General features: G+C 28.1%; 5 protein-coding genes across 5 annotated transcripts; 2 read left to right on the forward strand and 3 right to left on the reverse strand. All coding sequences in view use genetic code 12, as the record gives it.

The window, feature by feature from the left end:
* Positions 1-9: 9 nt before the first annotated feature.
* FUN31 (serine/threonine protein kinase) lies at positions 10-2,625 on the reverse strand. Its single transcript, XM_064880931.1, has one exon. The coding sequence runs from the start codon at positions 2,574-2,576 to the stop codon at positions 81-83; it is 2,496 nt and encodes an 831-aa protein (XP_064741716.1). The 5' UTR covers positions 2,577-2,625; the 3' UTR covers positions 10-80.
* Positions 2,626-4,795: 2,170 nt separating this feature from the next.
* On the reverse strand, positions 4,796-5,802 carry RJT21DRAFT_118062 (uncharacterized protein). Its single transcript, XM_064880932.1, has one exon. It carries the CDS (start codon positions 5,551-5,553, stop codon positions 4,903-4,905), a length of 651 nt encoding a protein of 216 aa, XP_064741717.1. The 5' UTR covers positions 5,554-5,802; the 3' UTR covers positions 4,796-4,902.
* A 387-nt stretch (positions 5,803-6,189) lies between these two features.
* On the forward strand, positions 6,190-8,198 carry RJT21DRAFT_118063 (uncharacterized protein). Its single transcript, XM_064880933.1, has one exon. It carries the CDS (start codon positions 6,568-6,570, stop codon positions 8,185-8,187), a length of 1,620 nt encoding a protein of 539 aa, XP_064741718.1. The 5' UTR covers positions 6,190-6,567; the 3' UTR covers positions 8,188-8,198.
* Positions 8,199-9,724, reverse strand: LYS9 (saccharopine dehydrogenase (NADP+, L-glutamate-forming)). Its single transcript, XM_064880934.1, has one exon. The coding sequence runs from the start codon at positions 9,619-9,621 to the stop codon at positions 8,284-8,286; it is 1,338 nt and encodes a 445-aa protein (XP_064741719.1). The 5' UTR covers positions 9,622-9,724; the 3' UTR covers positions 8,199-8,283.
* Positions 9,725-10,582: 858 nt separating this feature from the next.
* JEN1 (Jen1p) lies at positions 10,583-12,330 on the forward strand (the record flags this gene model as incomplete). The annotated part of the gene is made up of 1 exon (XM_064883124.1): positions 10,583-12,330. The coding sequence occupies exon 1, from the start codon at positions 10,720-10,722 to the stop codon at positions 12,328-12,330; it is 1,611 nt and encodes a 536-aa protein (XP_064741720.1). The 5' UTR covers positions 10,583-10,719.
* Positions 12,331-12,357: the final 27 nt, after the last annotated feature.

Genomic DNA, 12,357 nt, shown 5'->3' on the forward strand with positions numbered 1-12,357 from the left:
ATATTATAAATATTATATATTATATATTATATATTATATATTATATATTATATTGATTATAATAAAATATACTATATAAACTAAAATTGAAGCCAAGCATCTTCTACAATGTCTGTTATGGTTGGTCTTTTTGCCACTTCACGAACGAGAATCTTTTTAATTAATGAAACTGATGCATCACTAACAACATATGGAACTCTTAAATCTCCTTCCATAATTTCATCAACATTATAAAATGGATTTTCTTTATAAATCATTGTATATAATAAAATTCCTAAAGCCCAAATATCTTGAGGTTTACCCTCATATTTTTCTCCTCTTAAAACTTCAGGTGATGCATAATCAATTGTACCAACAAATACATCAAATGGTCCTTGTTTTGTATAACCTGCACTACCAAAATCAATTAATTTAATTATACCATTTTCATCAACAATTATATTTTCATCTTTAACATCTCGATGAACAATTCCATTAGTATGAAGATGATAAATTGCTGAAGTAATTTGTTTAAAAATAAATTGACATTCCATTTCTGTCATATCCTTTTTAACTTCAATAAAATCAAATAAATCAATTGCTGGTGGATCACCAAATATTGGAGTTTCTAAATAATAATATTTTTGATCTTCAAAGAAATCAATTATTCTCATTATATTTGGATGAGGTTCAGAATTTAAAAATGACATAACTTGAATTTCCGATGGAATTGTACCTAATTTTCTATCACGAACCCATGTATCAACAAGAATTCTTTCTTTATCAATACATTTAATTATAATTTTATATAAATGATCTTGTTTATGTTGAACAAGAACTACTTTACCATAAGCTCCTTCACCCATTTCCTTTATAACTCTAAATTCAGAAAATTTCTTAGTTTTCCGTTTAGCTCCAACTTCTATTGGCCATTCTTTTGAATGACTAGCAATAGCAGAAAGTTTATCCTTTTCATATTGTAAAATATCATTTTCAGAAAATTTAAGATATGAAGAAATTCCATAATTATTTAATTCTGATCCTAATTGAACTTTTGATTCAATTGGTTCTGAAGTTGTAGTATAATCAGTTACAGAATCAGATGATTCTCTTATTGAACTTCTAGCTTCAGAACTATCTCTTGAAGTAGCCTTTTGTAAAGCTTTACTACTTAAATATGATACTGGTATACCAAAGGATTCATTTTTTGCTTGTCTTACAGAATTCAGTCGAGCAATTTCATTACTATTAGGAGAAAATTCAAGAATTCCAGAATCATCAGCAGGAAATAAATTTAATTGAGATGGTAATCTTATAGATGAATTATGTTTTGGTTTAGGAAGGATTTTATCAGTAACTGATTCTTCTGATATTGAAGAATTAGATTCCTTTCTAGTTTTTGGATTAGATAATTTTCCAAGTGATGATAATGAAGAACTTGCACTTAATTTATCTAATTCTTTAGAAATATTACTTTTACTTGAAGCTCGAGAATAAGTAATCCAAAGAACTAAAGTATCATTTGTTGAAGCTCTTAATTGAACATCAACATGTAAATTTTTTCCATCTCTATGTATACCTTTAATACCTTGAGAATTAAAAAATAATTGTTCTTCACTAATATCAGGATTTTCATATCGATGAATTAATAATGCATCATATTTTCTAAAAAAATGTTCAGGTAATACTAAACCAGGAGTTAATAAAAATGAATCAGAATTATGATCTAATCCAACTTTAAGAATTTCAGTAAAATTTGGAATTAATTCATTAATTGATTTATCTTGTAAAAATTCAGAAGATTTCCCAAATAAATTTTTGGCAATGGCATTATTACATGATAAAATTTTATAATTAATTGCACTTATAACAAATATTCCAGCAATATAAGGTAATGAATGAATTTTTAATTTAATTTCATGTCTTTCATTATTAATTTGTAATGGAGTTGAAGTTACGGCAATTGGGATACGTTCATTACCTCTACTTTTTAAAGTATAATATCTTGTTCTATTAATTAATGCACTATCAGTTGTATGTTTTGAAGCATAATAATCTAAAATATCATCTTGATCTTCTGATTCATTATCCCACATATCAATATCTCCATTATAATTTGAAATTTCTTGATCTAATGTATCACTAATATCTTTTAAATATTTAATTTTTGGTATATCAAATTGACTTACTAAATTTCCAGCAATTTCTGATACAGAATCAACACTATAAATTGGAATTGAAATTCCATCTTTTATAGGTGATATAATATTATTATTCTTTTCACACAGAATAACTACATCAAATGCATCACAAGGAATTTGATCAAACATACAAATAATTAAATTTCCCTTTCTTTTAGCCCACATTGATGTCCAAGCAAAATTTTGATCACCTGGTCTAGCAATTGCAACAATTTCTCCAGCAAATAAAATATTATTATTATTAACTTCTTTATTTGAACGTTTCAGTCGAATCAGTAAATCAAGATTTTCTGCAATATATTTAGTTAATCTTTCTGTAACAAAATCTCTAAATTGTGGAGCAATTAAATCCATTAATGTAAGTGATCTAATCATTCCCTTTGATACTCCAAACATTAAACATGCTAAATCATTAGCAGCTTTAACTTGCCAAGGAGATTCAACTTCTACAGTAAATACCGATTGAGGGGCTGATCTTTTCCCTGATGTCATTGAATGGAATGGTCTATTATTATTATTATTATTGTTATTATTATTATTTGGATTATTAATCGGTTGAGGATTATTTAACATATTTAATGCTGTAGTTGATGGTCTTATTGGTATACTTTTAGATGATGGAAATGATTCTTCACTTGCTAAAAGTGAAGATGTCATTACAGAAGTTTCAACAAATGGTGTGGCCAATGCATAAAGTAATTTATTCTTAATAAAATCATGTTTAACTTGTCTTTGATCATTAAAAATTAAATTATCCTTTTCATGAGATGATAATGATAAATCATGTAATGTAGATGCAATTTCTGAATTATTCATTAATGAATCAAGATCATTTTCTAATAAATCAATTATATCTTTAACATCATCATTTAATATAGAATCATGATGACCAATTAAAGATAATGAACCCTTTCTTGTTACAGGATGTGATTGAGAACCTCCCTTTGATTCTAATTTAATATTATTAATATTATTATTATCAGAAGAATGATATGAAACTGATGATGCACTACCTGTTCGTTGAATTGGAGGTCTAAAGAATGCTGCTAAAGCAGCTGAAGATGCATTTGATTGAAATTTATTGGGTTCAAATTTATATTTTTTATTATTATCATTAAAAAATTCCGAACTATTATTTGATTGTTGATAAAATGAATGTAAAGGAGGAGCAGAAGTTAAAGGTTGATTTGATTTTTCATCAATTATATTTGATTGAATTTTAGTTAAACTTGGACTTGTATCATTTATTGATAAATGAAATTCATTATCATTATTTGGAGTATCAGGATTAAGAGATTTAAATAAATCTGGCCTTTCCTTTAAAATTTCTAAAGATCTTTTTAATACATTTAATCTTAAAGCAAGAGAATTTGGTGATAAATGAGCATATGAATAAGCATGAGATGATTCTATAGGGAATTTTAAAATATCTTCAATTTCTCGAAATTGTGAATCTTTATTAGGATGGAAAGGGACTGGATTTGGACTAAATGCTGAAGGAGTTGAATTATTTGAAGTAGTAGGTGTTAATAATAAATCAGGTGGTTGTACAGATAATGAATAAGGTCGCCTTGAAGATTTTTGTGATTGAGATTGGGATTGAGATTGGGATTGAGATTGATGATTAACATTAGGATTCATAAATATGCTTTGTTTATTGGGTATAGATACTGTCGCTATAGGATTATTACGTTGATATTGTCGATTATTAGATTCTTGAGATTTAGGTGATGACAGGATATTTGATGGATTAATATTATTATTATTTGAATCATTTGCTTCATCTACTTCCATCTCTTCATCATATAAAAAGAACAGAGGAGGAGGTTTTGAAGGAGATGAGCTTTTAGATGTCATTATTATAAAATTGAATGATAATCAATTAATTAATATAAGGATTTATAAAATAATATAATGGTGTAAAAAGGAATCTTAACACTGAAGAGCTGATTAACTCAAAAATATCAGCTAGAGTTCACTTACAGTGGATTAGATCTTTAATTCACACAAATTACTGGTCGTTATTTTAGTAACTATGAGATGACTGTAACCCTGAACATCACCGAAGGAGTAGCGACTTTTTTAAACCACTATTAATTTTTCCCTCACAGGAACAATTACCGGGCACAGAAAATTCACTTTCACTTTGCTACCCACTGGGAAATGTATTTGGTAGTAAAGTTTTGTAAGGAACAATTAATAGAAATCAGTATATAGAGTATATAATTGATATAAACTACTGATATTAGTCTTAATCTAATTATAATAGTAATAGTAATATTAATGACATTATCATTGTAATTTGGTAATATGTTTCGGTTAATAGTGGAGAAGTACAAAAATTGTACACCCCTGTAAGCGAATGCTCTACTACGTAAGTAGAAGGAGGTGAGATCCAAGATTGAGAAATCAGATTCGGGGTTAATGTTAGATATGTGGGGGATATTAATGCTTAAGAAGCTTCTAGAACTATTGATAATGATTTTAGTTATTTTGTACTCAACTAAACCCCCCGTCAAAATAGTCAAAATAGTCAAAATATCGGTACGGCTGAGGGTATCGCAAAATCAATTAGATCATTAGACGACTACATAAATAGTAATTTAATAACAAATACATTTTAATAATGTCATAAAGAGGTAAATAACGGTGAATCCACACCAAATCTCATATAATATACAGAAATGAAGTAAATATAATAAGTAACAATAGTATATACTAACTATTGATTACTAAAATTCCTTATCCAAATATCACTCTCTTCATGGTCTCTTCTTAATCTACTAATAGTTATACCCAAAGTATACTTTTTCTTTTCTATTTCATCTTGTTTCATCTTTAATTTCTCAATAGCTTTAGTAATTTTCGTTCGTGTACTATAGTCTATCTCCACATTATAAGGTGGTAATAAATTCAGTAAAAATACAATTTCTTTTTCAATTTTTTGTATTCTTTCTTGATATTGTTCATATTTATATTCAGCCACTCTTACTTTTTCTCCATCTTTTATAGCTTGATTATCTTCATTTGTTTGTGATATAACTCTTATATTATTATTCTTTTGAATATTTGGTATAGGATGATTTTGTAAAATAGGAGATGTTAATGGTGATACAATTGGTTCATGAGAAACTTTTCTTACAGTAAATTTAACTGGTTTTTTCTTATTATCAGTATTATTATTCTTTGGAATTTTTAATTTAGTATTAGCATCATCAACTAAATTAGCTGAAGATAATTTTTTAATTAATTTACCTGTTGAACTATCACTATTTATAGATGAAATTGATGATGATGGTGATGCTTGAGTTGGACCATTTTTCTCATCAGTAGATGGAATGGTTGGAGTTGAAACAACCAGTTCTTCAGTCATAGTATAAATATAAATATTTACTTATTAAAAACACAACTAAATCTAATAAATTCAAACAAATATGAAATTCAAACTCTTATATATTTATTATTAAAGTAAATTGAACTAGTTAATTACTTATACATAAACAGTTGTAAAATCAAGGCGATTTTTTCTATCAATTGTAAAGTGCAGCTGAATGTATTTGTCTTATTTAGGGAACAAATGCTTCTAACAATTATCTATACTTGACTATATTTTGATGATAATTATTTTATTTTTGTCACTGTTGTTATGAATTTTGGTCACTAATACGCGTCAGAAAAAAAATTTAAAAAAGTAAAACAATTGGTAGGTGCGACTTACACTGCCTGGCATCCTCGGAGTGAAGATCTAAACTCTCCTTTTAAGGGTTTGTTGAGGCGGAAAGGAAAGTCTTCCTGCAAGTGATTTACATTGACAAAGAAGATGAATGTTAATTAATGTAATATAGAGATTGACTTTAGTGTACTTGTACTTGTACTTGTATTTATAGTTTGTATTTGTATTAGTATTTATAGTTTGTATTATCTTTTCTATAGAGTTAAGTCATTACTTCCTTCTACTAAAAATTTAATTATAAGCTCCTGGATCATTGAAATAGAAGAAATTTTCTACATTGATCTACATAATAATCATTTCATTACTATATCCCTTTAGGATCGCCTCACTCTGAAAAGATGGAATTCGTCTTTAACATTTATTCAGTATACTTTCTAGTTCTTGTAAGCTTTGAGGCTGGCACTAACTGCTCATTGATGTGGTGTGGTGTTCTCGTATTACCAATTAAGGTAGAAACCCTTAATATTTCCCGAATTAACTGCTCATATATGTCTACTCCATACTTCCATACTTTATCTTAATGACATAATGCTATATAAGCTATGATGATATTAAGTGATCGTGCGCACTAAATCGGAGTTCACCTATAGAAAAAAAAAATTAAAGATATTTCACTTGTAGAGCTTAATTAAATCTACTATAAATTAGAATAAAATGTCTGAAATATTAAGTATATCTCTATCTCAACCTTCTAATCATGTGATAACACATTTATATAATACTCAAGAATCACATATACCTTATACAAAGAAAGCTCCAGTTAATTATACTAATGGAGTATTTCTTTCAACATCTTTACAAAATGGATATACTAATTATTCTCCAAGAGCTATAATATATGATCTTCAAGGAGGATTTGGATCATTACTGAAATATGAATATCATGATCCTAAGAATACTTTTAATAATATTAGTCAATCTCATCAATTATTTACTAATACTAATGTTCTGATTATACCTAAAAATCAATATCAATTAAATCTTGATAAAGGTATTACTGAACAAGATTTATTAACTACATCTAATACTAAATATTGGAGTGATTATAATAAATTAATATATACTCCTAAATCATTGAATACTATTCCAAACTTTAAACATAATTCACAATCATATGGATATCATAAAAATTTTGAAAATTTAAAATTTGATAATTTTAAAGTTGGATCAGATGAATTCTCAACTAATTTAGATTATGTTGATAATCAAATAGATAATTTTAGATATCATTTAGAAAAATGTGATTCTTTACAGGGTATTAATATAATTAGTGAATTAAATAGTGGTTGGAGTGGTTATACAAATGAATTTTTAACAACTATTATTGATGAATATTTTAATAGTAATCATAAAAATAGTATTTGGTTATATGGATTAATATCATCAAGAAATATTGATACATCTAAGGGTTCATCAAAATTACTTTCAACTATATCACAAATTAAAAGTTTAATTGAATTAAATAAAAATTGTTCACTTTTCTTTCCTATAAATATGAATCAAATACCTTCCAACTCCAACGCATTATTAAATGATAATTATGATAATGAAAGTCTTTGGCATTCAGCATCAATTTCATCATTATTTATAAATTCAATATGGGGAATCAATAATCAATCAAAAAATCTGACATCTATGAGTATTATGGAAGATATGATATTACGGGGGTATGAGAATAGAAAAATTATAAATGAAATTAAACTTAATAATCTTGAATATCCTCAAATTGGATTATCTCATATTAATAATTTAATTTCAAATGTTGATATAAGTAACTATTATAATGAAGGAATATCACCTCAACAAGCTTCTTTAACTTCTTCAGAATCTTTAGAACTTAGTGTTCCATCATTTATTCCTAATTCTACTAATTACAAATCTTCTACAAAGTATTTTATTAAAAATTATATTGTACCTGAAGATCATAAAGAAATTGAAAAACATTTAATTGATGATAATGAAGGTAATGGTATACCGAAAAATCTTTTTAAGAATAGAGATATGAATGATATATTAAAAGTAGAAACCTTCCCATCAAAGATTTTAAAATCTCAAGATAAATTTACATTCTATTCTGAATTCAATATTAATACTAATCTTAAACAAGATTTAAAATCATATCAAAAACTTATTCGTAATATTCATCCAAGTAGAATTGATGCCATGGAAATTTTAGATGATAAAGCAGAATTAATTGAAGATATTGATTATTTAATTGAACAATATACTATTGATTATGAATTAAGTGATGAACTGGATGATGATGATATCTAATATAAAAGGGATGTATTATAAAAACAAAAGGAATATATAAACCTATAGAATAAACGAATTAAAAGTATTTAAAAAGTATTTAAAAAGTATTTAAATTTAGGAAATAGTCTTTTCAACTAAGAAAATATTATATTCATCCTTTAAAGTTTTCATAATTGGGTCATTAATCTTAGAATTCATTGGTGCTAATAAACCTCTAGTACTTAAAGTACCATCTAAGATTTGTTGAGTAGCAACTGCACATGGAACACCAACTGTTTTAGCCATTGATGAGTAACCACCTGGAACTCCATAATCAACTAAAGTTGAAGTTCTAACTTCAGTTTCTCCATTGGCCCATTCAATACCAAACTTATGTTGTAAAACAACTAAATCTCTTTCACCTTCTTCATATTGCATAAGTTCTTCTAAAGTAGCACATAAAGTATCTAATGGATTACCTCTTGGAGTAGTTGGTGTATCAGAAAATAATCCTAACCATTTCAAACCAGAAATAATTCTCTTTTGATCATCATCAGATTCAAATTTTGTTAATTCATTAATCTTAGAAACAATATCTTCTTCAGAAGTAGATTTAGCACCAATTAATTGACTAGTAGCTTCTTTCCAAGCAATTGGTTTTGAAAAGACTTCAGTAGAAACATCCTTTAAGAAACCAATATCAACTAAAACTTTAATAAATTGTGGGAAACCTTGATATCTTAAAGTACCTCTTATAACAGTTTGAGCTTCTGGAATATTATATAATTCCTTATAAGTAGTAGAATCTCTATTTGGATAAGCAACAAAAGCAAAACCTGGATAAATAAAGTAAGGTTTAGCAGTTGCCATTAAATCTTCAGATTTAACATTAACAATTTCACCATCTTTCCAGTAACTAGCAGAATTTCTTAAAGCTAATAAAACACCTCTAGAAGACCAAGAGAATTTATAACCTAAAGGATTATCAGAATCTTCTGGAGCTGGTAAACCACCACAATAAGATAAGAATGAAGTAATTTTACCACCAGCAGCATGAACTTCTTCAATGGTTTTAACTGCATATAAATGATCAATACCTGGATCTAAACCAATTTCATTCATAACAGTAATACCAGCTTCATTAATTTCCTTTTCTAAAGCCTTTAATTGTGGATTAATATAAGAAGTAGTTACAACATGTTTCTTATTCTTTATAGCAGCCTTAACAACTAATACATGATAAGTATAAGGAATTAAAGAAATAACTAAATCACTTTTAGCAACTTCAGCATCTAAAGCAACTTCATCATTAACATCTAAAGAAATTGCACCAGCAACATCACCAGCTAAAGCTTTAGCTTTAGATAATGTTCTACATGCAACAGTAACTTTAACATCTGGAGTTTTAGCTAAAATATCTACAGTTGGTTTGGCAACAAAACCAGAACCTAATAAAAGAACTTGTTTAACCATTATGACTTAAGGATAATCAATTGATGATCTAATAAAAAGAAAATGAATTAAATTTGAAAAATTAATAGATTTAAATAAGTGAAAAATTCAGATTAAATCATTTGATAACCGCATAGTTATCACGGACCTTATTTAGGAAATTTTGCCATACGTTAGTGGCTAATAATGGTAACCAAACACCTGGACCGCAGTACTGGTGGAAAGACTCATTTTCGACGCTTAAATTTCCTCGTTGAGTGTGCGCAACAACTAGATAGAAATGCGCTCCTGAGACATATTTTCTAAGCCCTGAGCGTGCTTAATCAATAATATAAAATTGCAGCAGTTTTGCCATTCTTAAGTTTGATTCAGGAGTCTCATAGATCTGTTTCAGTATTTGAAAGTCTGAATGTTATAGCTAAAATGAGTTGATTTAAAATAAAGATCTCCGCATTTTGCTGATTAGTCTGTATAAATGTGATGAGATTGGGGGCCCTTGGGTGACTTCTAACAATAGTAAAAGCTTACTTTAGTTTTTTTTTTCTTTGCCTTTTGATATCATTGTGGGGAAGTTAAGTTTATCGACTGGATTGTAGAAACTTACGCTCGGATAACTGCAAGTTATATCCAGACAAAATTAAGGGAATATATATTGTTGATAGAATCAGAGGTGGAGTAAAATGCAGGTTTTGAGTTTATTCGTCATATACATCTATCTCCTTAAGTTAAGTTTTACGATTAGACTCATTTTCTCAACAAACTTATTATATGCTTGGCATTCTAATTTTGACGAAAATAATCGCTTATTATCAAGCGGAGTCAAGTCCGGGAATTCGTATAAATAATTCCTTTGCCTGTGACACATTTCAAATAAGGCAAAATGCAAATTAATCAGAATGTTAGCCGCAGAGGCTCAGAAATCTGGAATGATTGCAAAAATCTACCCCACATTTGTATTGTTATTCTATATGCCATGAATTACGTAATGTGTAGATGCTTTGGATTAACCCACCCTCATCTCCAATCTATAATCTAATTATAGTTCTATATAAATAATAATTTAATTCTTACAATTTCATGTAATCAGATCTCTTTCTCTGACTTTAAATCAACAAAATAATGGCTGAGAAAAAGGAACAATATTCCCAGGACGTGGTGTCCGAATCATCTTACAGAGATGAAGATGAAAGAATCAAACATGATATTTTCAATGAGAAACCAGATTTATCAAAAGAAGGTATATGGAGATATTCCACTACTAGATTATCTACTTTACTTGATATTCCTGTAAATAAATCTGAACAAAGGTGGTATGAAATTATTAACCCATTACCAGCATTGAGAAAGATGAATAGTATGGATTATACATTTTACTTCTTAGGATTTTTAGCATGGAGTGTCGATGCTATGGATTTCTTTTGTGTTTCAGTTAGTGCTCCTGATATTGCTAAAAGTTTAAATGTTAGTGTCACTAAAATTACTTGGGGGATTACGTTAGTATTAATGTTCAGATCTGTTGGCGCTGCTATTTTTGGTGTTGTTAGTGATTATTATGGTAGAAAAAAACCATATATGGTAATTTGTTTCTTATTTGTAGTGATTGAAATTAGTACAGGATTTGTTAAAACATATGGTCAATTCTTAGGGGTTAGATCGATCTTTGGGATTCTAATGGGAGCAATGTATCCTATTGCGAGTGTTACATCCTTAGAAAACCAACCTGATGAAGCTAAAGCTGTTCTTTCAGGATTATTCTTACCAGGATATAACTTAGGTTATATCTTTGCTATGATCTTTTATAGGGCATTTCAAAATACTTATAAAGAAGGTGAAGGTTGGAGATCTTTATTTTGGTTTTCTGCTGGTCCAGCCGTTTTGTTAATAATTTGGAGAGCTTTTGTTCCTGAATCAGAAGCTTTCTTAAGATTACAAAAGAGTAAAGCTTTCCTTAAAAAACATGATCAACAATTCAAAAAACATAAATTTGATATGAGTATTCTTATTACTATTAGAACTGAATGGTTATTATTTGCTTACCTTGTTTTTTTGATGGGTGTTTTTAATTTCTCTACTCATGGATCCCAAGATTTATATGTTACTATGCTTACAAATCAATATGGTGTTGATCTTAATCTCAAGACTGTTATTATTGTGGTATGTAATTTAGGTGGTATAGCTGGTGGTATTGTCATTGGACAATTAAGTGAACTTTATGGTAGAAGATTAACTATAATAATCAGTACTATTTTAGCAGGGGCATTCCTTTATCCATCATTCTTTAATTCTAAACAAAATTATCCAGCTTATTTCTTTTTGAATTTCTTTGTTATGGGAAACTTTGGAGTAGTTCCTATTCATTTACTTGAATTAGTTAATGCTACTCATCGTACATTTTTAAGTGGTGTTTGTTATCAATTAGGTAATCTTGCATCATCAGCTGCTAGTACTATTGAAGCTAAATTAGGTGAACAATTTCCATTAGATAATGGTAAACCAGGAGCTTATAATTATGGTAAAGTTATGTGTATTTTTTCTGGAGCTATTTTTGCATCTTTAGTAGTTGCAGTTCTTATTGGACCAGAAAATTTCCATCGTGATTTAACTATTCATTCTGAAGTTATTGAAGCTCCAATTGAAGAATATTCCGAAAAAACTGATATTCCCCTGAGTGAGAAGCTGAAGCCAGAGGTTGAGCTTAGAGAAATTGCTGAAGTGGAAAACAAAGTTTAAATTTGAATATTTGTTGTATTGCCTTTT

The sequence above is a fragment of the Scheffersomyces amazonensis genome (assembly GCF_036850825.1).
Source record: "Scheffersomyces amazonensis strain UFMG-HMD-26.3 chromosome Unknown RJT21scaffold_1, whole genome shotgun sequence".
NCBI lineage: Eukaryota > Fungi > Ascomycota > Pichiomycetes > Serinales > Debaryomycetaceae > Scheffersomyces > Scheffersomyces amazonensis.